Here is a 26,676-nt window from a genome sequence, read left to right on the forward strand (position 1 = left end):
ACATTAAAAATGATACTTAAACTAGAGAATGTTGAAATCTTGATTTGTACCATTAGTTTTGCAAAACGTCATCTTCAAATGAGATAAGCTGGAGTAGATCGTTCTGCCACCAACACAATTCACCAACACAATTCCTAACATTCCCATTGATTAAACTTGGTTTTAGGGGTTTTTTTTAATAGTTTCTTTAAAAAAAAAAAAAAAGTTCAAGAGTTACAGCATGAACCTATGTACTATATGGTCAATGTCCAAATATATAGTCACTGTCCAAACTGACAAGCAGAAATTTAAATTTAGACTCTATGTCCTCATGCAAATTAGCACAAAACAAATTTATCTATGAGGTCCTATGACATCAGCAGAAAATGCACACTGAATTTTTTAAAATGAATTATCAGTCATTTGTCAAAGGATATCTCTACCATAGTGACCATCTTTGGCTTCAGTTTGACTATCTCATATAGTATACCCCCATCACCACCTCCTAGGATTAGCACTTCTTTGCCAGTGTAGTCTTCTTTTCCGCTGCCCATTATGGCTCGAGTATATGCCAGGTCACTCTCTGCCAGATCTAAATGGAATAAAGAGAAAGAATTGGACAGAAACATTACATCATTACTCTTTGTTTCATCAACTGGTATTAATCCACAGCTGATAAAGCGGATCAATGCAGGACCACATATACAAACAACCCAGTTCTCAGTGAGACAGTTCAGGTACCAGGAGGCTGATAATTTTCCAGAGTCAATGTGTTCTTACTCAAAACAACACAGAAAATTTCTGTAGTTCTCAGTGCAAACCCAACAATGGCTACATTAGCAAGTGGCGTGGGCCAACAGAGGCAGACTTGTATAGTAAAACAGTGGGTACTGAGGACCTGATGTTCACACTACACACGCTTCAGTGGGTTTTTACCTCGGACTAGTTTCAGTCTAGTCCCATGGACTGAACACCCATTTGGTGCTGGGGTACACTTTTCAGTTCAGTTTCATCTAAAAGGAATCCAAGTTCATGGACCCTGACACCACTCCACAGTGCAAACTAAAGTAGAGCAAGAGACAATCGGGAGATTTTTGCTTTGAAAGTACACTTCTACCTGCAACTAGAAAGCTAACGTAGATGTACCCAAAGGATCCCTGCACAGAAACACTACAGTAATCACTAGTACACAGCCACCAAGGGGCCTTGTAGCATGACTTTTTCCTGACTCATTTCATCGTTATTTTCAAACGAGGCAATAACTTTCCTTAGCTGCAATAACAGATCTGAGCTGCAAGGCAAAGCTTTGTGCGGCAGCATGATCACATATCCTAACATTATGGCTGGCAATCAGCACTTAGTTTGTAAGTCCACAATAACAGAAGGGCACAGAACAATATTTTTAAAGCCTGTGGAAAATAAATAGGAAGCATGCTTTTTACTTGTGATGTATGTTGCGAGTGTTCTAATAAAATTTTATTTCCATGTGAAACTTAGATGATAGTTTCAGGCCAAAGTATGGAATATATAATTTGGTTATTTCAGATGAAATTCCAACCAAATTAGAAAATACCTTGCTGATGAATGCAACATTAAACAATACTCACAGCTGCACACAAGTCCCCTTGGCAGCTGCAGAAAGCTAGTTAAATAATTGGAGGTATTTTTGGTGGTTTCAAACTGCTATAGTCAAAATTCTTAATTACTCTCCTATTAGCCTGAAGTCAGCTATTCTGTCCCTAGAGAGCAACATCGCTCATTTACCTCAGTCAGTATTTCTCAGCATAAACACTGGCGGACTCTACCAAGTACACTCTTTATTCCCTAGGATTCAGGGAAACAAATGGCATTTTTATCCAGCTTAAAAGGACAGGATCCTATCTCTCCACAAGTTCACTTTCAAATTACAGCAATCAGCAGGCACGGAGTACTAGAGGTAAAGAACCTCCTGTAACATGTTGCACCACAATTCTCATTAACTAAGAGTTAAACTGAGAGTTTTGAAGACCAGAGAGGAAAGATGTTCAACAAGAAAGCAGCTAAATGGGTAAAGACAGAGCTGTTCTAGTTGATCTCACTACGGTGGTAATTCCGTCATTACAGCTGGAGTCAAGAGAGCAGCAGGTTTACTGCCCGCACCCACCATCCACACCCACTTCTTCACATTTTTTTAAAATGCCATTGCGTATTGAAGACTGATCAAATAGCTTGTTTTACTGTCACAAAGAAGCCCTCAAGAGGTGGCACTCAAAACAAACAGGAAAAAAAAAACAAAAATCGAATGAAAGACTCAAGTAGAGTAAGCTCTGGAAGAAAGCGCCGTAACTTCTACTGTCATGTGCCACTTTCCACAGCAAGAGACTCTGGAAAAAACAAGCAAACTTTGTGTATTCTGGATTTCACATCTGGTCAGCCTTTTTTATTTAAATAATTCATACACAGAAAGATAACATATGCATACATATATATTTTTTTCTATGTCACAACTATAACCCTTAGTAATCTATCAAAACAATCGTTCTTAGCAAGATGGAAAACATCATCTCCTACAGTTTCAGCCAGAAAGTCCTCAAAGTTTGAGACAATACTTACTAACATCCCCACTGAGGATAAGAATATTCCCAAACTGTTTTGAATGCAGAATTTTAATATTCTGATATGGTGAATCTTCATCATAAACAACTTCATCTATGTCATACTCTACCAAGCGCCCATCTGCTGTGGGCCAGTATCTATCAATGACGCCTCCTCTCAAAATGGTTGGCAATCTAGGGGGAAAAAAAGAAGACGGAGAGGGATTACAAAACCATGAGAATTTTTTTTTCTAATTTCCCTTTTAACACCCCGTGGACTCAGCATAATAGATTCACGCTTGCAAACGTTATTTGCTTTATTTAAGAAAATTTACAAGATTCAATGCTCAAGGGATTTAAGAATCCTATTAGCTACATGTCAGATAGACACAGCTTGCTAAAGCACAACTGAAATATCAAAGATTCTTCTTTATATGCAGCTTCTACAATATGCGTGAGAATCAATCTCTGCCCTAACAGAGGTGATTTATATAACATACTAGCCTCTACAGAATAATCAACTCTTGACTCTGCGAAAGCAGAACAATACAAAAGCAGAACACGGACAAAAACCAGTAAGTAACAAAGGCCCTTCCCATCTTCAGCTCATCTAAGAATGACAACTCTTTAAGATTAGCAAGCCTGGCCCTTCTGAAATTGTATTTAAGAGACGTTTTAAACTCACGTAGGAACACAGAGATGAACCATTACAGGATTTCAAACTGAGCCAGGTCACATTTACAGTGTGTAAGCACAACCCTTGATATTCATATATAAAAATCTTAGCTGGTAGTTTGCACTCAATTTTTAAATGTGGTTCAAGCACCCAGACAGTTTTTTTTTTTTTTAATTCCAAATACACATATGGTTCAAATCAGCATTACATTGAAAAGACAAAAATATATGAAATGGCTGATCAAAACAACCACATTTATTTTTATGCAAGACGTGCAGGTATGAGCTTGATTTACTTTCCCTTGCGTACGTGATTACTGAAAATTTAGTTTTTGTAAGGGAGGGTGCAGCAGAAGGCCAGACACGAACAGGCAAGCTTCTTCCAGTTTCCTACCGATTCTGAATAAACTCAGAAATATTTTGTACTTTCAATGCGCCACAAGATGGCAGTACACAGTGAAAGTAAGAACAGATCTATTAGATACAACAAAAAAGCAGGAACGTTTTCTAGCAGCGTTGCTTCCAAACATATAGCAGTCACCCAAATTAAACACCAGAGCAATATAAAGCAAATTAAAAGGAGATAAGGGGTAGTGCGGTATGTTACATGATCCCTTCCTAATCTACCATTCTAAGAGGTCCATCTTCCTGTACTGAAGTAATCAAGTTTAACTAGATCATTCCAGGTAGAGTTTTGCCTGACTGGTTTTTAACAAGTTTCTATCACAGGGATTCCACAAATTCCCAATATAATCTATTTCAGTATTAAAACATCCTCAAAAAGCAAGCTTCTCCCCAATATGCACATATACAAAGTGATCTACCTTTGCAAACAGTGCTCCAGGTGATGCTTCACCTGGATTGAGTAGAGCAAAATAACTACTTCTCTGTGTTTTACATAAAATGTTCCTGTTAAACACCAAAAAGTAAACACTGCCTTTGATGTATAAGGTCACTTTTCAAGCCACTATCACTTTATTTGTGGTCACCCGTAACCTTCAGATTCTTTCCTGCTGTGGTACTATTTAGTTGTTCTTCCATTACAGTTTGCTCCCCCTTACCGAGTTTTGCACTTGGTTTTACTAAATCTTGTTCAATTTATGTAAAAAAGAAGAAGAAGAAAAAAAAGATCACTTCCATTTCTGAGCACGTTCTCTAAAATACCTGCAGCATCTTCTCACAGGTTACTGCAGTAAGTACTCCTCCTGTTCCAAGCTGCTGGTCACTGCTAGTCATTAGGAAGACTCCAGAGCGAGCTACGTGTGCCCCTTCCAGATCCCTGGGGAACTCCGGTGCAAATGGCTTCCCACTGACAATCAACTACCTGCACTTCCCGTCCCCGCAATTTGATATACAGTTTTAAACTTAAGTAAATCAAGATGACAAAAGACTTGCATAACATAACATGTTATCACCCTCCCTCAATTTAATTAGTTAAAAAAAAAAAATGCTTTGTTATAAACCATTTCAATCTTCTTGGCAGGGCCCTGAGCACACAGGGGTCTGGCTGCCCAGAGAGCTACTGGCTGTGACTCAGACCAGGCAGGTAACCCCAGTCAGGCTGCGGGGCAGAGAGATGCAAGGCCTCGTCCCCCTGGGCTCAGGAGCTGCATTTAAGCTCAGCCCCTCGCTCTTGGTCCTTTCCTGAGCTACACTGTAGCTATGCCTGCCCACATCTTTAGCCAGTCCTGACCCCCGGGCTCAGCCTCAGAGCCATGCGGTCACCGTAGCCTTGCCTCCCGGTCACGGTGCTGTGGCTGACCCTGGTCACCGTCACCAGCCCAGCTCTCTTAGCTTGTTCAGGGACTGCAGAACAGAGCCCAGAGGGAGAGAGAGGTCCCCGTCCTGCTACCACCAAGGCCCTTGCAAGAGAAGCCTGCTCTTGCTTTCTGTTTGTACCACTGTTCCTAGTGTTCTCAATATTTAATGCAACTACTGCAGAAAATAATGACAAAAACTATCCTTGCCTAAAGTAACAGCACTGAAAATCATGCTTAACATAATGATAAACTTTGCAGCTATAATTTCAATTCTGCAATAAAACCATTTTAAAACATTGAGAAAAAAAATATATGCACAAATTCAGACTCCAGGCTACTGATTTACAGCAGTATACTAAAGCGCAATGCAGCCTATTACCTTTATGCGATCAAATCAAACGTGGCACTATACGTATGAACTTACCGCTTCACCCTTTTTATATTACCATGAAACAATTCTTTCATTCTTTCTTCTACTTTGTTTAGAAGCTGAAAAAATAGCACACAGAGAGGTGGAATTTATAGAAGCGATCACTTAATGTAAAACATGTGTTAAATTAGGCTATTTAGAAGGCAATAAAGAAGTAGCACCTGCAGTGAAAGTTTTCCCCATATAACATTGTAAGTCTATGAATAATTAGCTGGTTGCCTCAGCTTCATTCCTAGCAAATAAGTCCCCATTACAACAGCTCTCACTATCGTGTTTTCATTTAGCTGTCCTCCTGGATAAGACGGCCAGACCTTTCAGACACAAGCAAAGACAGAGAACAAGAATTCTGGAAGGTTTCATTCCTCTCTTAAGTGGACCACATCCCTGAAACATCCAAATTCAAGAAAAATATCCAAAAACAAGAAAAATATACTATTTTTCCCCCCTTTCTCTCTTTTTTGGGGAAGGAGTTTTGAATATACAGGCTCCCCATCCCTCAGATTGGAACAGCAAACTAATACGCTAATACTATAGGTACTGGGGTGAGCACTGTGTCTTTCTCACTGCCCTGGGTGCCTGCAGGGAGCTGAGGACTAACAGAGGCTGCTACGTCTTTACACCTTTCACATCAAAGAACATGAGGCCCAGGACATGCAAGTGTGTGTGCACTCACATATGTATGCAACTATACCGGGTATTTTTACTCCTTATCTGTAACCTTTCAGGTTCAAACTTGCAGTAAGATGTACTTTGATACACCTGAAGAAAAAGTAAGGTCCTCATTTAGCTGTTAAGCCTAGTAGGGTAAGCAGTACCCATACCTGATCGGTTTCCTCTCTTCCTTTCATATGATCATTGCAGCTCTGCAGATCCACCAACACTAGTCCATGAGGGTGAATTCTCAAATTGGCAAAACTACAAAATAAAACAGAGCCAGCAATGACAATTTTGTTTATTAACAAAAATTACAGTCAGAGAGGAAAGAAAGTCCTAAATGAATTACAATAAACTCAGAATACATGTTTCTCGTTCCAGCAGTCTGTCAGCTATTGAAGCTATTGATAGTTCCAGCTCCGTTCTTCCTCAAGAAGTCACCAAGCAACAAGCCTAAGTTGCAAGGGCATGCAAATCGCTATATAACTAACAAAATCAGCATGCAGCGAGCCAATAAAACACGGCATTTAAACTCAAACAGACATAATGCGCAGGGGGAGGGGGAGAATATGCCACCTACTAGTCTCAGTTCTTTCAATGAGGCCCTGCTTAGAGAGATTTTTTTTTTTTAATGAAATCAAGCCTCAAGAAAACGATGAGGCTTGTTGCCTCCCCTCCATCTTACTTTTAAGTTTACTGCAGCTACTTACAAAGACAATGTTCACATTCAAAACTGAATAAAAATTTACAAAATAAGAAACAATAATGGCTTTGACTAGAAAAGAAGTTACAATAGCAAACTCTCACTGATGAATAGAGGTGCGAGTGTAGGCAAAACTACTACTGCACTTTGAGCAGTGTTCAAGGATCAAAAAACAGGGCTTCATCATGCTAGGTATTACGTGGACAAATAGACGTCTCCAAGGAACGTTTTGTTTGTTAAAACTGCAAAAGATAAGGGGTGAGGGAAAAGACACACAAAAATATCCCAGAGACTATATCCATTTCATATTGGGGAAGGAAAACATGCAAAAGGAAACAGAGAGGCTACAAGGGAACTAGATTAAGGGAGTAAAGGGAGGGGAGACATACACTGAAAAAAAAACAACTGAGAACGGTAAAAGAGTAGCAAAGATGAGGGGGACTGAGGGATGGAAGTTCTTTAGCATAACACAGAGAAACCTCAGGTAAAGCTATAAACACTTCTCCAAATGCCTGAAGTTCCCTGTTCCCCTGTTTTTCTGCTCTTATCACCTCACTTAGCCTCAAAGACAAAAAACAAAGCCTTCTTGAAGACAAAAAGTTCAGATGGCCTCCTCCCATCTCCCACCATCACCACCTTTCATTTTGGCCTTTCCAGACCAACTTTCTTAAACTCTCAGCCCCAAAGTGCTAACACCACCTCTTGCATGCTAAACGAAGCCTTGGGGAGAAAACACCCCCTTGGCTGCAGTCAGAAGAGAAATTCCTAAGTATTCCGGTAACGTAACTGTAAGAAGATTGTAATTTTGGTAACTGTGACACGATCAAGCTAAGTAAGATAGATGGAAGTGACTGAGGCAACACACAGATATAAATATTTTGTTGCACTGCTGAAGACCATAATTTGTTTTAGATATCAATGATCTGTAGCTGTGATTTAAGTTAACACAGGAGAGAGGAAAAAAAAAAAGAGTGCCACTACTTCAAAAGAGTCTACAAAGTCTCAGACTTCCCCTAAGGAAGGTCCTGTATATGTGTAGTTCTTGCCTTCAGGAGAAAAGGTGTTTCTATACGTTTTTTCCCTCCTAAATAACTGCAAATTGCCAGGATCATTTAGTGAACTTACCTGTATTTCAGTGATTGTCCACTAGGTGTCCTCTCCACATATACTTTTGATTACAGACCAGAAAACATGTGTAGTGTAATGGCAATTAAACTAAACCTCAGGATAGCCATAAAACATGTATTCCTCCCCCCCATTACCAGGAAATTACTCCCACATTAAATAAACTATCCTGCTCTACCCAGAAGAAAGGATGAACAGAAAATAGTCAAGTAGTAAGCAAGCACAGGCTTTTTTTTTTTTTTTTGTTACCACTTAAGAAACCAGTTTTGCAAGTTAGTTTGAAGAATAACTGTATAAACATTTTCAGTATTGAAGACACTTCTGGAGCAGCTTTTCATTTCTCTTTTACAGGCTATTTAAGAAAGTGTTTAGAGGCACCTGTCCAAATCTGTTCTACTGTACTCCTGACAAAAATCAAGACACAGCAGAAGAAGCTCTTCAGAAGTCTGACAGGTAAAAAGCTTTACCTGAGTGTTTTAGGAGGCTGTGCCCAACTCGCTGGTAGCCAATACAGTTCAAAACTTGTGACACTAAAGCCACTTCATACTGTAAGTAACAATCACAACGTCTTACAGCTTAAGTTGGCTTTCTCATCACTAGCAAAAGGTCACTAGTACTATTGAAAAAAAATAAATAAAGGAAACAGCCCACAGTCTCTACTGGACTTCACAACTTTTAACTCTTCTCTTTGTGACTATATCCCACTTTACATCCCACTTAGCCAAGGAACTCAAAATTAGGAGCTCGCTTCTCCTAGCTGCTCTCAGGACTCAGCATAGAGAAAAGGGGCTACTGCAGAAGGCAGCTCTGGAGTAAGCTCTAACATCTACACAGGAGGCACAGGGCAAGGGGACGCCTCACTAGGATACCTCCATTAAGTGGGATGGTTTTTTCCCATCGTGCAACTGCTTCCAACTTTATTAGACTGTTATTCTGTGCAGTGTTTATTTTTCTTGAAATACAGGGCTAGGATCTGCCAAAAAGTTAATGAGAGACTAGACTGAAAAAATTACTACAGAAGTAACACGGGGTGATTAGAATACGACAATCTAGGCATCACAACAGAAGCAAAGATCAGAAAAGCAGTGGAGATTTCACATTTGGAATAAGGAGGAAAATTTGTCACCTTTAAGTCTAATTTTCAGCCTTTTCTCTTATCCTATTTAAATTATTTTGTTGCCAGAAAGCATATATTTTGTAGTGTGCACAACATCAGAAGAAAATATGGTCAAGCATAATGGTAAGAATAAACAGCTGCTTCATAGGACACCAAAACAGAATTTTTTTTTTTTTTTTTAAATAGAGAGAACCACAGAAGTTCATTACGTGGAAGCACAGGCTACTTCAGTAGGTTTTAGAGACAGCCGTTCACAGTGAAAAAGGACCATTTCTAGTGAAGCCACTGGACTTGCTCCAGGCTCTGAAAACTACTACACTACTAATAGAAATTAGCATTTACAGCTCATTAGGTGGCACTCTTATTACAGTGTCTGAAAGCTGGCACACTGCCAGAAAGCTTGGCACAGTTAGAAAAGACTTATCAGTTTATTCCCATACTGCAGTGGTTGAGATTTACCCAACTGAGTAACAGGCCAGCAGTTGTTAACCATCCCGTGACTTAAGTTCCCCTTTAAATTCAGAGTTCCTTTCCTAAAAGGAGCATCACAGAGCTGTCATATGATTTGACAGCTGACATTGTCTTTATTTCTGCTGTGACTGCATGAAATGTTTCCTCGGTACGTGACATTACTGGGTTTGTTCGGGGCCTTGAGGAGGCAAGGAGAGGCAGAGAGGAAGGGTCCTTTTAAAAAGCACAACCACACAACTTCTGGCTTATGATGTACGATAGAGAGTATCAGAATGCAAAGACACTAACGCTGCAGAATCGTTATTTATTCTGTCTCATCTTTATTTTCACTGGAATAATAGGGCCCTGATATCTGCAGAAGATAGATAAAAGGTACTTAGCAGACTGGACTGGTACAGTAGGTCAGCAATTCAAATCCCGAGAGTCTGGCTCGTGGTAGTCTCTGCTCTCAGATTAGTTAACTCATTCGCAGTAGATTCAATTTGCAAATTAAGCCAAAGAAAACAATACAAATCTAGGTTAGTTATACCTTGGTCAAAAGTTACCCTGTTGGAAATTTTACAGACTTTCTAGGTTATTTTAGGTAGTAAGATTTAAACATACAGCAGTTAAATAGCACAAATGCGTATTCAGAAGGCAACCAGGTTACTAGTGTTAGCAGCAGACCAAGGCTGAACCCACAAAAGACTCACTAGCTTAAATCAGGGAAGAGCCGAGGCTACTGTGACTTCTGTTCTTTTCCCTGTATCTACCAGGCAGAACACGTGGGAACGCAGGTCTTCAGCAACAGCAGCTCTCATATGAAAACTGAGTGTGTGCATTTTCTTTTGTTTTTTTAAAGAAGAACTGCAGTTAATACTGTTTTGAGTTTTCTACCTATGAAAATATAGCAAAGGCTACTTTACAATCCAAATGATGGAAAATCTGCGAGAAAGTTTCAGCACAATTCTCCCCTCTGTATTTTGTCTGACTGAAAAAACAAATTCCTGGTTTCAAGATACCTGCCATACCTTCGGTGTATGCTTGCACATACTTTCAGAGAAGTGATGAGAAACATTTCATACACAGGGAGGGATCTTCTCCTTTCCATTAGGAAGCAAAATCTGCACCTGAAGAGCAGGCTGGCACAGTATCAGAGCCCCTGTATTGCTGCACTTGCATACCTGCCATATCTTTCACTGTAGTACTCGGGGTACTTTTGTGTCTGCATATGAACTTTAGTCAAATGACTTATTTAAAAATTAAACCTAATGGCATGAATTGTCTGTGATGTTCCCTTTTGTTCTGGGTGGCAAGATGCCCCACTTTACTGGAATACTGTATTGGGTCTTTTAATTAAGAAATAATTGAGACACTGAGAAAGGTTTTAGAGGAGCATCCTCCTAGTTTAAATCATTTCTTTTGCATCCTATGCAAAAAAATTTATATTGCAGAGCAAAAAAAAAAAAAAGTGTTGCTATTCTACATACTTGAAACAAACTTTTTCTTTTTTTCCCCCCCTATGGAACAGAATCATATAGGAAGACCAGTACCTATTTAGCCCTCTTCATCTCAATCAAAACTTATCCACTGACACACTAAGTTTGACTCATGACACAGTATTTTAAGTATTTGAAAATGCAACCTGCCAAGAAAAAAAGCTATCTGTCAAATTACTCAGAATGAGGGAGGACACGTAAACATGTTTATACTGGGAAATCCCAGTATTAAAAAAAACAACACCATGGCATTATTTTAATAAGGCATATGGTATCTCTCTTTATTAACACTCTTCATCTCAAATTTGAAGTGCTTAAGGGACCTTAAAAGAAGCAAGCACCCACAGTCTTCCAGGAGACTGTTATTCCTGTTCTCTTTTTACATAACAAGGAAATTAAAGTGATGAAGATGAAAGCTACTGCGGTTGTAAATGGATGCCGATTCCTAGCAACTGCTTCCAATTCTTCACTGCATCTTCCTCCTTAGGGCAACTCAAGGAGTAAAACACAACATTTTAGCCTGGAATAGAGCATGCCCATCCTACCCTTTAAAAATATACTGACTAGCATAAGGAATGGTTAACAAAGCACTAACGTTCAAAAAAGTGAAAACACTTGCCTCTCCCTTCATCACGTTAAGTAAACACATTCACCATCATCTCAGTGACACCCAGAGCAACCTCCACTGTTCACACAGTGCAACAGTTATCCAGTTAAGTCAAGTGCCAGTAAGATCACATCACTCTAAACAAAAACTGAGACATGGAACAGGGAAGTTTAAAATGTATGTGCATATAGGGAGGTCAGCACTTTTTTGAAAAATAATCTTGTACTATAAAAAGCACAAACTGTCTATGTTTTGGATTTTGTGAGCTTTTTTTTTTTTTAAAGGAAGCTTTTGGTTAGTACATGACAAAAGAGGGACCACTGAGATGTATTAGGTGGATGTGTACGAGAAAGACAAAAAGGTAAGAAATGGAGAAAAATTCTAGTTGTTGTATATATACACAAAATAACTGAAAATTACTCACAAGCAGAGATGCAACCAAAATACACTATTAATTGAGAAGACACCCAGCAGTTTCTAAGACTTATTTAATGACCCTCTCCTTACCTTGGATTCCCTTATGGGTTTGTGCAATTTCATCTGTAAAAATGTATTGCACCCTATGGCTCTATATAAAATACTATATATAGTAAATGAGACAAAAACTTCACATTTATGAGTTTTTTTTTTTTTTACTGTCCAGTTTAAACTGCAGTAAATCACACTTCAACAAAAAAAAAAAAATACTGCTTCAAGGGGCCCTAGAAAGGAATATGAGTTTCTGTGAGGGAACTGAAAGCATATAGCTTAGGAAAACTGCTGAGGTCCCAAAACTCACAGGAAGAGCCCTCTGGCTCGTGCTACTGTTTCCAGTCCAGTGTATGGTCAATAGGGCTGGCAAAACACAGAAAAGTATATTCATTCACACCACTACAGACAATGACTTGACTGGCTAAAGTGAGTAATTTCCTGCCTAGCTGTAGAGTGTGAACAGCTATTTCACTTATGCATGTGTTGACAACCTGATTAGTAAGTGTTTTCAGTTGAACCTTCCTCAATTAAGTCCTTTGTCAGAGTAAATCATAAAGTAAATGGACCAGGTAGAGCTGCCAAATGTCACTTTTGATTGCTTTACTTTAGACAAAGAAGAACATGGATCTGTTGCTTTGGCAATGACAACAGGAAAGCTTGGCTTAATCCCCAAATCAGCTCCAATTCGTTTAACAACCGCAGCCCTCCCCTGAGCTGCTCACACAGTACCTTTGTCAGAGACAAAACTTTCTCAACAGCAGTCACTACAATTCAACAACCTGTAACATAGGGTAACTGTAAAGGATACAGACGTTATCTCTGCAGACTTTGGACTGCAGACACTGCTCAGCCACCTATTACTATCTCATCTCAAATATCTGTTTTCCCTTGGGACTAGCACCTGACTTATTACATAAGTTGTGCATCTTTGTCTTGCAGTGGCTCAGTCACTTTTGGCTGGTTGAAAAAAGGTGCGTGTGTGCGCATGCACACGTACCTGCATGCACATGTGTACACCTCACACAGCAATGACTTGTGCATCTTTCATCCTTGAGCTAGCTGGCTGCCCTCTGTTAACCGTGCAGGTTTTGTACCCAATAACACTCCACCATCCATACAGGAAATAGCTCATAGCTGTTAAGCAAATCCAGATGAGGTACTCTTCACCACTATTTTTGTTCTGCTTTTAACTACAAGTTACTTTGTTTCCAAAATGTACACTTTTTTTTTTTTTGGGGGGGGGGGGAACGATAACTGAGCAGTCTATTAGTTTATTAGCATTCTTCTACTTGTTTTAATTAATCGAAACTACAATATTTTAACAAAAATATGCTGTTTAAGGGGGTCTTAAAACAAAAAACGTTATATGCAGTTTCTAGGAGAAATCTGAAAGCATATGGCTTAAGAACACAAAACTGCTGAGGTCCCAAAACTCACAGAAAGAGCATGTCCTACTCTTCCCCAATTCAGTATTTGTTCAATGGGGCTGGCAAAGCACAGAAAAGTATATCCATTCACACTATTACAGACTGACTTGATTGGCTAGAGAGAGCCACTTCCAATGCAAATAAGTCCAGTAGGCACCGGGAGTTTAGACTGCAATGAACGCACCTAAAGAAAGCAATAATTCACATTAATAAAGACTGCTTAACACCATACCAAAAAACAGAACAAAAAAACAAAACAAGAAAACCACCCATCACTTTGCAAGTTGACATCTCTCCTTACTATTCAGCCCTTCTGTGCACTGTTGTTTTTTCCTCTTGGATTTCGAGAGACAGTATCACAAACTGCAATTCCTTATTAAATTTAGGATTCTTTCTTGGCTAGCTCCTCTCAGAAGCCCAACTAATTTACTATAGCACAGCCACGCACCTCTAATACAGACCTTTGAAAGAGAACTTATTCCATAATCACAGGGTTAAGTGTTTTCATTACCAAATATAATTTTAAATTGACATTTGTATACAATTTAACATTAAGCTGACAACAGTAATTTGATATTAAAAAAAATCAAGCTAAATTACTAATAAACTTTTTGACAGTTAACTGCATTTCTATTAGGGAACCCATAGATGTCTGGGTTAGTGATGTATGCAGTGGAGCAGGATATACATGGGGCCAAGGAAAGGTAAGGCTATTGCATATGCGTAATTATGGGAAGAAAGGGGGAGTTCTGCATCTGAATGCTAAAACGGACATGCTGAATGGGAGAAGGATAGAGCAAGATCAGCCTAGGCAAATAAGGAAAGACAAAAAGGTGCTGCAGCGGTAGATAATCTATTCATGTGTTAGAATCAGGCATCTTTGTATTCTCAATACCCGTTTAGAGTTCAGAGTTCATTCTTTTTTTAAAAGCACAATATTCTCTGCAGTATGTTTTTCAAGGTGAGTTTAAAAGGTGCACAATGCTAGTCTAAAAGATGATGTCTAGAATCTGATGCTACTAAACAAAAGAGAAGCAATGCTCAGCTAGATTGGTCTGCAGTCAGCCTAGAGGGCCCAAAGACTGGATTCTCCTCACAGCAAGTATACCACATCCGCACTTATACTACTTAGCTCTACCTCTCCCTCTGTGGCCCACATAAAAGCCTTCCTGTGGCCCCAAGACATTTATCATTTTGGGTGAGGTTTCTTCCCCGACCCCTCCAAAACCCCATCTCCCCAGCTATCAAAGCATATGAAGTAAAGTGAGGTGCTGCTACAGCCCATCAGAGAAGTATTTTCTATTATGAAGGTGCCAGTATGCGCTGCATGCCCTGGAGTGTGCCATGGGAGTGCACATGAAAGTGCTACAGCTACTGGGATAATATTGAACAACTGCAGGAGAGCTGTGCAGTTCAAACTGTACAGTTGCATTGACACTACCTTTTGGGACTGGCCTCTGGCATTACCCACTCCCAGGAGTCTGCCAAAGTCCACTGCAATCAGAAACACCTCAAAAATCCAGGAAACAAGCCGAGTCTGCAGCAGCACAGACAGCTGCATGACTGCAACTGCTCTCCAGCTCTTCTGCTTAGCACTGTAAAGCATACCAAAAGGTACCTGGAACCAAGGCCCACCACAAGCTCTCACCTGCTACCTCCCTTCCTCTCCCCTCCTTCCCCACAAGGAGGCCCCTAGGCCCATCTCCTTAGCCCTACCTTGCCACAGCAGTACAAGTACTGGAAACTATCTGGTGGAGGAGCTTAAGAGTTGTATTTAGCAGCACAGGGAAAAGCTGGATGATTCCAAACAGAACTACGCTGCCAGCAAACCTAACATCAACAACCATACAAAGTGCAGAAAATAATCTGTTTAGAAATTCATATGAATGCTCAGCAATTGCTGAAGCTCATTTACCGCATGCAGCTTTCATGAAACAGTGCCATGTCTCATCTCCTCCCTGAAAACACAATCTGTAACTACCCTCAAGTTCTGAAAAGCACTGAAAAATTAACTGAAGATAGCTTTCATTTATTTTTAGTTCTCCATGATACTGAATTCCCAAGCCCACAATAAAAACATGTTAAAAGACAGGTAATTCAAACTCTGGAAGCCTCTCCTTTGGAGGAAAACAGTCTAAGAGGGAATGATCACATGAGATTACAAAGAAAAGTCAGCTTGTGAGAATTCTCATTTCATGTCACTTTCACACTTGAGGAAAGCTGGACACCAAAATAAAAGCATGTAATTAAAGAACACTAACCTTTACGTCTCTTGCATCATTTTCAGGCATTTTACCTGCTATTTGTTCAGATTTTGTGCATTCTTGAGAGCATCTCTGAGGGAATTAAATACAAGCTGACACAATATGGAGGAAGGATACCACCAGAGCAGTTAAGTTACCAACTTGGCTGTGTTTTCACTGACCTCAAAAACAAAAGGTTACGCAGAAACTGGAATCCTGGTCAAATTAATGGAGGAATATAAAAGCACAAGCAAATTAGAACAGAATAAGGCAGTGCACAAGAAGTCAGAGACAAGTAACAGCTATTTCTAGGCACATCAATGGCACGACAACGACCACTGAAAAAGTTAATCTACCTGTCAGAGGGAGAGACAGTAGCAAGAATGAGAGACTGGCATATCAAATAGTGTTTCTGGTCAGTCTCCACTGGTAACAGTTAGCTGTGGCGAAGCAATTAAGAATCACACACAAAACAGCACAAGAGAGGTAAGAAGCCAGCTAAAATAGGAAAAGGAGAGGGTACAGTGAGAAATTAAGTCTGAAATTGGATCATCTTGCTCAGATTGATTTCACTGTCACATCTGGAAAGCAGTCTGAAATACTCTAAAAGCTTCATAGAAAATGTAAGCACAGGACTGCAATCATACCTGTCAGGCCCCATATTTATCAAAGTAGTCAGGCTATGCTATTTTTATGTATAAAACATACAGATATCAAGTTGTCTCATGTATTGTTTTCATGACTAAGCTGGAAATTTACTCCCTTAACGGTTGCATCTCATTCACACTGCTGATTGCAAGTGCTGCGTACAAGTGATCTTTTGTCAAAAAAATTAACAGGAAAATTACTAATCTGTATTACTCCTGATCTAGAAGGCAGAACAAGAACTGAAGCTAAACCTAATTCAACATCACATTCTGACAAAAAGACATAAAGCAGTAGGATGCATGAACAGCAATACCACAGGTAAGATGCGAAGCACTGCTTCTCCTATACTTCACATCAGTTTAGATTGAATGCTACAGCTAAATCCTGTTTAGATATCACACTTCAAAAAAAATGGGAATCAGTTGGAAGAATCCTGATGATCACATTCCTGATGATCACATTCCCAATAGGAATGAAAAGAATCAAGGCTACCTAGCCTAAAGGGGATGAAGGAAAAACAGAATAGGAGGCACAAACAATCTTTAAACATAGAAGCTGCTACAAGCAGGAAAGCAATCGTATTCTACAGCCACTTGGGATAGGAACATATAAAGAACAAACTGCAGAAAATACAATTCATACAGAAGGAAAATTGTAAATGAGGTTATACTTCTGGCAGAGAATGACTTTAAGTCCAGCTGATCCTGCCTTGCAGCAGAGGGATGGACTGGGTAGCCTGTTGAGCTCCTTCTCACTCATATTCCTCTTCCATTTCATAGGACTGAAAGGATACACACTCTAGAGACTCAAGTTCCCCCCCACCCCTTCTTCAGGGGAAAAGCATTTTCTTATCAATAGCTAGACTGAGGAAAAAACAAAGTTTTCAAAATAAATATTCTTCCAAAAATTCAAAAAAATTTGAACAATGCATAAGTGTCTACAACTTCATGGACAGTTCTATAAGTTTCTAAGAAAAAAATCTTTGAGACTTCTAGAACTTCTAAAAAAATGGAAATTTTCAGAGAATGCTTTAAAAAACCTTAGAAGATCTAGCAATTCTGAAAGTTGCAGAAATTTCTAGAAAGCTCACAGAATGTTCTAGAAGTTTCTAACAAAAAAATAAAAAGAAAGTTTTGAAAGATCAGAAATTTGGAAAGTGCCAGAAATTCAAGAAACAGTCCTTCAGGAATTTCAGTGGAGGGCTAAACACTTAGAAAGTTCTTGAAAGTTATAGAATTTCTTGGCCCATTCCCAGGATTTCTATAAAGTCTTGGAGAGTTCCAAAAATTCAGAAAAGGTCAAAGAATGGCCAGAGAAGGCAAATTTCTCCAAAAAAAGTTGTTCCAAAAAATAAAAAGATTCCAGAAAATTATTATATGCCTATTTTTTTCCAAAGAGGAGACTCTAGGAAGCCAGGGGAGTGCTTGGGAAGTTCAGGAGATTTCTAGAGAGTATTAGAATTTCTTGGCCCATTCCCAAAGTTTCTAGAGTCTTAGAAAGCTCCAGAAATGTGGAAAGGTCCAAAGGCTGGCCAGAGACAGTACGTATTCTTAAATTGTCAAACTTCTTTTTCTAAAGTCAGAAAAAAGTTCATTTTTTGAAGAGTCTTCATTTCCAAAAATCTTTCATTTTTAAAAATTTTCCTGAAATTCTTGAAATGTTTCAATATTTGACTTTCTCCATTTTTCATAAAAATTTATGATAAAACAAAAATTTTTCCAGAAAGTTTAAGTTCTTCAAAGAAGTATTTTCCAAAAGTTTAAAAAACCCAAGAAAATTATTATATGCCTATTTTTTTGTAGAAGAGATGTAGAAGAGATCCCTGTCAACAGCATTCTGCTGTATTTTAGCAGCTTCATACGCAAGGCTAGTGAAAGAACAGTTTTGCCCTGCCTGTATCCCAGAAAGGTCAACATAAAGAGAAGTATTTTTTCAAAGGAAGGACAAATAGGAAAGAATCAAACAGAGGGGCGGGGGGGGGGGGGAATCCACTCACCTGCCATTTTTTTTGATGTAGGTTGCTAAATAACCATGGTCTTCCCAGTTATGAACTGTTTCTGTCATTCCCTGCTCCTGAAAAATGGGCTGTAGAGCTTTAAGAACGGCATTGCAATCAGCTGCAAGAGAAAAAACAACAACAAAACACATTGTCAGTGAGGATTTCCCGCTCAAATCATTCTTACATTCAACTTAACCAAAAAAACACACACACACACACACACAGAGAGCAAGGAGGGAGTGGAGGGGAGGGGATGTCTTCTTCCTCCAAAGACATTTTCCCAGAGCACAGAGGTTGCAACAGTTTTCTTTTAAATCATCGCTTTTCCCTGAGCAAAGCCTCTATCTGCAATACAGGTAGCCAGAGTACTTTTATTATGGCTACTATTGCTCACTTATTGCACTACCTTCTAAGCAAGTACCTGTTCATGTATATTATTTTTAACACAAAAAAAAACACCCCATACACAACACAAAACACATCCACCCACCCCCAGCACACCCACACACAACACTGAATGCAATACCAGCAATTTGGTAGCTTCCCTAGCTTAAGGCTTAATGTTTTTTCACAGGCACTGACCAACCAGACAAGCTGGCCACCCAACTCCAGAGAGTGGTCATTCTTTCACCTTATCTCTTTCTGGATCCAAGCAAAGAGGGAAGCCTCAAGCTTTCCAAACACCATATAGCTTACTCTGTGCAAAGCAGTATAAACAAATGCTAATGTACAGAAATATGGAAGCACAGACACTTCCACCCTGACATCTGTCAAAATATACAATTTCTTTCCTGAACAATGATTCAGGTCCTTGAATGCATTTCAGTGCAGGAACAGGAGGACCAGGAAGACAAAGGAAATTCCAGGATTTTGCTGCATCTTTGAGATCTACTAAACTTAAATGTTATTGGGACCACTTCCTCAATATAAGGTTTGCTTAAAACAGTGACTTACAAAAGCCAAAGAATGAAAAAAAGCACAAATGTAATTCCACCACTTCAGCAGATGGTAAGGACTGGTTTTGTGAAGCTAAAACACATTCTCATCAAGAATGAGTCAAGCCACTCTCACAGGTGCTTCTCCATATCACAGATGGAGTGCCCTGGGAGAAAAGGCATCCTTTTCCTAACATCCAGGCCAAAGGAGAATCTCAAATGAAATCCTCAAGATGCCGTGGAAAAGGCATCTCACTGAGAAATACACACAGACGAAATTGTTCGCAAACAACAAGAGAAGTTACAGTGACGATAATTATGGACAAATCATCATCCTGTTTTTGAAGGTAATGGTATGACTTCACAGTTAGAACATGCAGACCTCAGAAGCAGAGTCTAGGGTACACACTCAAATATATTAAAAACCTTCATGATGACTATTTTAGACACTGCCTTCAAGTAAGTTTACTCAAATAAAATCATGAATTAATTCACTGTGCAAGTTAGAGGTTTCTTGCAAAGCTACATGAGAATCAGAACAAAACTGGCAAGACTGTGTCATAGTAGCAAGTGTGTGCACCAATGAGAAGACATGCAATATTAATCCACAGACTGTCCCCCGGGACAGATATCATTTTTGGTTTTATACAGACCATATATAAAAAAAGACATACACACAACACCCTAAGCTCCTATGGTCATGCAATAGGGCAATAACATAACCAGGATTTAGTGTTATTCCATGAGAAGTCATCTGAAGGCATGGTTTATAACCAAATGCTTCCAGTACTGACACACTGGGTTCGCCTTCCCCCACCATTACTTTGTTTTCACTTCTCTCCCCACCACCACCCAAATGCATATACCTTAGAAACCAGTTAATGCAGCCCAAAGGTCTTATCAATAGGAGCCTCCAGAACTTTGGTGGTTTCTGCAAGCTTTAAAAGATTTAGAGATAAGTAAAATAAGTAAATCATGTAATGTCCACCTCATCTATCATATGCAGGAAACTCCACAATAGACCAAACCAGATATTTGATTACTTGAAACCTATGTGTTTGCCCGTCTATAAAGCCTGGACTCAGTTATCCCTGTATGTTTTTACCGGAAAGAGTGAAATAATTAAAAAAAAAAAAAAGCATTTCTCTTATTTTTCCTCTACAAAGAGTCAACAGTGATCTAATTCCTCAAAGTCTTGCCAAAAACATTTGTTATAAGTGGAAAGGCCCTGCTTCTTACTGCTGCTATTATCTGATCTTGAGTTCATGTTCCGAAATAAATATTTACTTTTCATCTTCTATTTCTGACCCACTAACTCCCCACGTCACAGCTTATGGCTAATTAGAACGAACAAAAACAGAAAACCATGCACACATGTTCTGTTGGACAACAGTGAATAATTTCAGTGCTGGCACAATTATTACTTTCTGTTAGTATAACTACCCATGATTTTTACCCTCACTAATGAAACACAACCTACACACACATACACGCTCCACTCTACTACAATGACCCTTTTCTTTTTCCCTACCCTCCTGTCAAAATCCACATAACTTACGCCAGCTAAAACACAGCAAGAGCAATTTCAAGTTTTTATACTTGCTTTCCAACATCAGTCAGGTACTATCATGCTGCATGCAGTAATTAAGGCTCTGAGTACATAGTTTATTCACCCACCAAGGGTTACAGTAGTGCTAAGTGTAGCTGGCAATCAAGCTAACATATTTGGGGGATATTATGAGCACAAAGGAAATTGTATCGTAACTACAGCTGCAGTTCTGAAACTGCTTCCAGCTCCTGCAGCTTTGCACTAGGAAGGGGAGAAGGGTGCTGCCCCCTCCACCCCCACTTTCTTTTTTTTTTTTAAATTCAACTTTAAACATTCAGCTTCTGGGACACATCAACTCTTTCATTACGGGGCAGACAGAAGCAGCTGTTCCAAGGCCAATAGATTTGCAAAGAATTTTTGGCACTTCAGACATCTGGTCCCCTCTTCTCACTTGCCATTTGCTTCCTTCCCTGCTCTTTTATCTTCTGCCTCATCTTTTGTAACACCCATGCTCATTTCCTTCCTTTATAGTTTCTTATATGATTACCAGAACAACATTAGACAAAAACGCGGATTAACAATGCACACCATACTCTTCCAGTCAGTAAATTAAGCACGAAATCCAAGAGAAACTAGCATGAAATGAACTCCCAGACCACTTGATTTCTGCTGCCCCTGCAAGCTGTAAGTAGAAGATGCAGAATAGATTCTCTGCAGGAACTCAAATGCTCATACCATTTGGCCTGCTTCAACAGCTTCAAGGATTCCTGTTGGCTGCACCTTGGCAGAGACTGTAGGATAAATTATCACAAGTATTCTTCTGCTCCAAGATACTAATCCTTCATAAGCTGTTCATCTTTCTACAGCAGACTCCCTTGCTAATGGGCCAGGCACAGGCTCACCTTTGCATTCTTCCTACTACCTGATTAGTTTTAGGAAAGAAAGATATCAGCATGTTCTCTTTCTTTAGGTTTTCTTTTGGTTATACCACACAAGATCTGCCTTGAAGGGCTAATTAACTCCCCAAGGTTGGGACACTCCCTTTTAAATTTTTGATGCATCATTGGATTGCCAAAGGCATCAGGAAACTTCAGAAATCTCAAGGTCTCTCACCTAAATCCACTTGCCACCACTCTCACTCTAAGCTCAGATATGCTATACTAAGTGTTGATACCTGAAAAGGACAAGTGATTAAATCAGTAGGAACACCTCTGAATCTAGATCAAAATGTTAATTTGAGTTAGCATATTTTATTGCTATTCGGGAACAAAGGAAGCAAACTCAGGTTGCCAAGCATGAAATATTGCTTTAAGCATTTGATAGTTATTTGCAAAAAGAAAGGAAAGAGCCCAGAACGTCGACTCCAGAGAGAGCAGAAACAAAAACACTGCATGGAAGACTCGTGAGATTTATCTCAAAATATTTAACATCCAGTTAGTTTAAACCAGACAGTTTCTGAATCCCAGTATACTTTCAGAAGAGACAATTTGGAATAGTTATAAACATTCCTTTAAAGTTAGAGCAGCCAAGAAGCCGTTAGTTGACAACGACCTGAACACGAGTATTGCTTAAAGGCCAAAGATACTTTATAAAGCATCTCTCGTAGTCTCAGCGTAACGTTGGCCAAAGTTTCACACAGCTATTCCAACACTGAGCTCAATAATCTGCTATTGAACTAAACCATTGCTAAAAATACTCCATTTTGATTTAAGGCCTCTTCATAGCAGGGTATTTACAAAATCTTAGTAAACCATGGGAACGGACTAGTTCTCATTTGAAAGTGTTCACTCCATTTGAGTTTTATATTTTTCTTACCCTGACTTTGAAACGGTTGTGTTACGTTCTTGCATGTCAGAGGGGAGGAAAAAAGGGCAAATTCACATGCCTTTACAGCTCTGATTCATTTTCCCTTTTAATTTAAAAAAGGGCCACAGACAAACAACAACTTAAGTCAAATAAACTGCTTCCTTAAGAGTACATTAAGAGGTAATGTACATTAGGAGCCAAAATGCAAAATATATTAATAGTGAAACAGCAATGTGAACGCCGACTGTATGTTTCAGAACTATGCAAAATAATCATTCCATATATTAAGTCATTGTGCTGTACAAGTCCGAAATTCTCACATATGGGTGTTTTACCTATAACCTGGAGCTCTACAAAACCTCAGAGGGAAAGTAAGCAGACAGAAACAAGAGAGATGATTTCAGGATTGAGCAATAAAGGGAACGTGCCCGAGAGAAGGGATTCGTTTTTAATTAGGTCAGCCTCCAGGGCCAGTTCAAGCAGGGCAGCAGGATACAGGGCAGAACTGCATCAGACTGTACGTTGGACCTGCTGCCAGTAGGCACCATACCCTGACTGCTCCAGCAGCCAGTGCACAAAGGGAAAGGGGAACAATGACAGTACTGCCTTCCACCTCCAGTTACTGGAAATACAGAAACTAGGTTTAGGGAGGTCTCACATTCTTACCGTAATACTGCTTGAGGCATTTTTCCAACATTAATTTTATTTCTCAGCCTCACTCATATTTGTTCACCTAGGAACACCTCCTGAATTAGGGGTGCGTTACAGGAACGCTCAGCGAGCAAAACATTCGTGAATTTTAAAATCCAAGACTATAGGAACTTCAGGCTCTAGTGCCTCTATTTCAAGGATCCTTTAGGCACAAAAGCACACAGCCAGACACGTGCACAATATCATTTTATAGAAAGCCAACCACCTCATCTTCCTACTAGGACTTCTCTTCTCCTCCCTCCCCCTGCCCCAGTATAGACTGGTACATTATAATTTGCTGATAGCTAATTATTATTAGTCACTAACCCTAACAGGGCAATCATTTTTTTTAAAGGAGGTTTTAAGTTGCACTCTTTCTGTCCTTTTTAAAAATGATCTGAGGTTAAAGATACATTGTCTAGAGAAATCTCCACAGAAATATCACAGGCTCAGCATGAAACAGCTGCTGATGCTTTTTTCCTTTAAAAAAAGCACAACCCAAGAATGCAAGAAACCCCCTTCCTAACCAGTGTTTTTATTAATCCTCAGGACAAAGCAGCTAGCTTTTGCTTGACACGTTAACTAGAAGAACAACTGGCTTTCGCAACAAATACTAAGTTCAGAAATCTCCTATTAAAAATACAACGAGAAAAAAAAAAAAAAACACACACACACAACACTGTTTTGTGCTTGCTAGCAGAGAACAGCAGGAAGCAGAAGCATATACCAAAACTATTTGGAAAAGACCAGAAGTTCACCACAAGAGCTTGCCAGCGCCATTCTGAAACGCTACGAAAAGAGCCCCATACATGAAGTGTTACACAGGTAGTAGTTTGTCTGTAATGGTATGACTTATCATGCCAACAAAAAAAGTGCCTTATATTTAAAGGCAGTCAATAAACCTATATAAGTTCTACCTAGACAAATCACTTTCTTGTGATAAGTAAAGCAAGCACCTTGCATGTATGAAGCTGTTAGTTATACCAGCAAGCCCTTTAAAGCACAAGGGAAGTTTTGTTCAGTGCAACATATGCATCAAAAGAGCCAGAAGAAAAATCTTTTCTGCCAATTTAAGGGTTATTTACACTTGAAAATTAACTTAAGATTAGCCACAGATATCAAAATGTTTATTAATAAAGATTTTGTAGTGGGGGGGGGGGGTTGAAGAGATATCAAGATCTTACACAAAAGGCGGGGGGGGGGGGGGGGGGGGGGAATTTTCCTGTCAGTTCACAGGCACATATCCTAACATGTTCTGGACTTGCGGGACAAGATTATCAGGGACTAATTGGAGGCATTTCACTTTTTAAGAGCACTCAGTGGCAGCGAAGGATAAACCCTGCTGAGCAGCGGAAGGTGTAGCTCTACCTGAAGGATTGTTACATACACCCATGCACTGGAGTACCAATTATTAAGCTGTGCAGACTGAATCAGAGAACACTAAAGACAGATCACTTGCACAAAGCAGCCCAGTTCTGTCGTTAAGCGATTTTGGAGACTAGTAAGTACATTTACTACTACGTTTACTAAAAGTTTACATGAGGAATAGCTGCTAGAGCTTAAAAGGACACCAGGCCTTATGCCATCATCCTGCAGAGATTCCTGGCTATGGGGAGCCAACCGTTCCCCAGAAGTCCCACTGAAAAGCTGTACTAGTGCAAGCAGATAAGCAACTGGACTCAGCCATTACTGGCCTACAGGAGAGCTCAATTAACTGAGCATCAATAATAAAATACCTGGGGGGGGGACAGAAAGAACACACACACCCTTCACTGCCAAGAAACCTTCCCTTATATCAACAGCTGACTTTAAAATACTTGATGCATGTCCCAATCTGAAACTACTTGAGGAAAGAATGAAGATACAAAGAAAATCAAAGTCCAGAATCTACATTCATTTTATTTGCATAAAACCATGACTATCATCTCTGACATGACTGAGGGAAAGTTCTGGGTGAGAAGAACCAAGCATCACAAACAAACTTTTTGTGGCTCATTTACTGCCTAAATATTGTATTCCTGTTTAGTAGGGTCATCAACATCCAAAGGCTCGTTTCTGATGACTCGTGTGTCACTAACAAAGTTTAAAAAGAACCCACCGCAGAGAAGGGTGGTTTCTTATTATTTCCTTGCTTGATTTTGGAAAAGCTTTTAACAATCCTCATGGCTGCTAGAATGATTTTAGGGACTATTTCCAGCTAGCTATTAGAGAAATATTTTTCAGTTAAGCAGGGTGAGCCCTACAGGAACATTCCACCGAATCTTCTTGTGGGAAACTGAGACAAATAAGTTTAAAAAACTGGCATGCCAAATTCTGACACTCAGCACAACTCTGAAAGATGAGGCACTCTGCAGAGAGAGGATAAAAGCAAAGAACTGTTACATCACAATGACTTTCACAAGCATAGAGTGATCACAAACAGATTTCAAGTGTTAAAAAGAAGTCGCTCCTATTCACTTTTTCAGCTGTCGCACTCCTCTAAGTTACATGTGCTCATGCAGGGCGTGGAAAGAAAGATTAAAAGCCTACCTAAGAAACTTCTGGATGAAAAGCCGCTTACTCCTACATAGTTCAAAACTTTCAAGAAAACAAAATGGAGCGGAGAAAAGAGGGGAAAGAAAAAAAAAAAGAAAAAAAGCTTTTAGCACCTTACTGTTGCTTTCAATAGGTTACCTAAGCAGTAGCCAAGGGATAATACTCAGGGAACATGACTATCAGCAAGCTTCAAATGCAGATAATAGAAGAGATTTAAAAAAAATAAACAAAAAACACACAAAAAAATCCCAAAGAAGGCAATACAGTCTATTCTCCAGAGTGGGTGACAGACAGACAAACCAGAACCAGCAAGCAGGAGAGGAGGCCACATGCACAGCCTAAAGACAGAGAGCAGAGCACCAGACCTAGCTAATGCAGAAGGAAAGATCCAAAGATCCAGCAAGAGAAACAATCCCTAGTAGCAGGGCACAAACTCTGAGGTCCTGCTTGCTTCACCAAACAGTCACAGATAAGCTTCAAGTCAGGTTCTAGCATCTTCCCTTCTGCTCATGTTTTAAAACATGAGCAGGTTATGAACATTACATACCACATACCTGCTTAGGTATTCTAGAAATTCTACTGCAGATCTCCCTCAATTATTCCAGGCTATAAAAGCTTGTAAGATCCGATTATGATGTCTAATTCTTTCCTCATATGGCTTTTCTAGAGTTAAATTAAAAAAAGAGAAATAGATCTAACAAGGGCTTTTCCAATGCTGCTCTTAATATAGCCAGTGCTACCAATGCAAGCAACCATATCAGTTAGTTAAAATACAGCCAAATAAGATTACAGCAGAAATTC

General features: G+C 39.5%; 1 protein-coding gene across 2 annotated transcripts in view; it reads right to left on the minus strand.

The window, feature by feature from the left end:
* SMS (spermine synthase) overlaps window positions 1-26,676 on the minus strand; it is a 61,036-nt gene that overhangs the window by 26,297 nt on the left and 8,063 nt on the right. For both annotated transcript variants that reach the window (XM_068917990.1, XM_068917980.1), the window contains exons 2-6: window positions 18,358-18,478; window positions 6,239-6,332; window positions 5,412-5,476; window positions 2,572-2,747; window positions 417-571 (exon numbers count right to left, since the gene is read on the minus strand). In XM_068917990.1, the coding sequence (XP_068774091.1) occupies window positions 417-571; window positions 2,572-2,747; window positions 5,412-5,476; window positions 6,239-6,332; window positions 18,358-18,478 (611 nt within the window). The remainder of the gene's footprint in view (window positions 1-416; window positions 572-2,571; window positions 2,748-5,411; window positions 5,477-6,238; window positions 6,333-18,357; window positions 18,479-26,676) is intronic.

This window comes from Struthio camelus, chromosome 1 (assembly GCF_040807025.1).
Source record: "Struthio camelus isolate bStrCam1 chromosome 1, bStrCam1.hap1, whole genome shotgun sequence".
In the NCBI taxonomy this organism is placed as follows: Eukaryota; Metazoa; Chordata; class Aves; order Struthioniformes; family Struthionidae; genus Struthio; species Struthio camelus.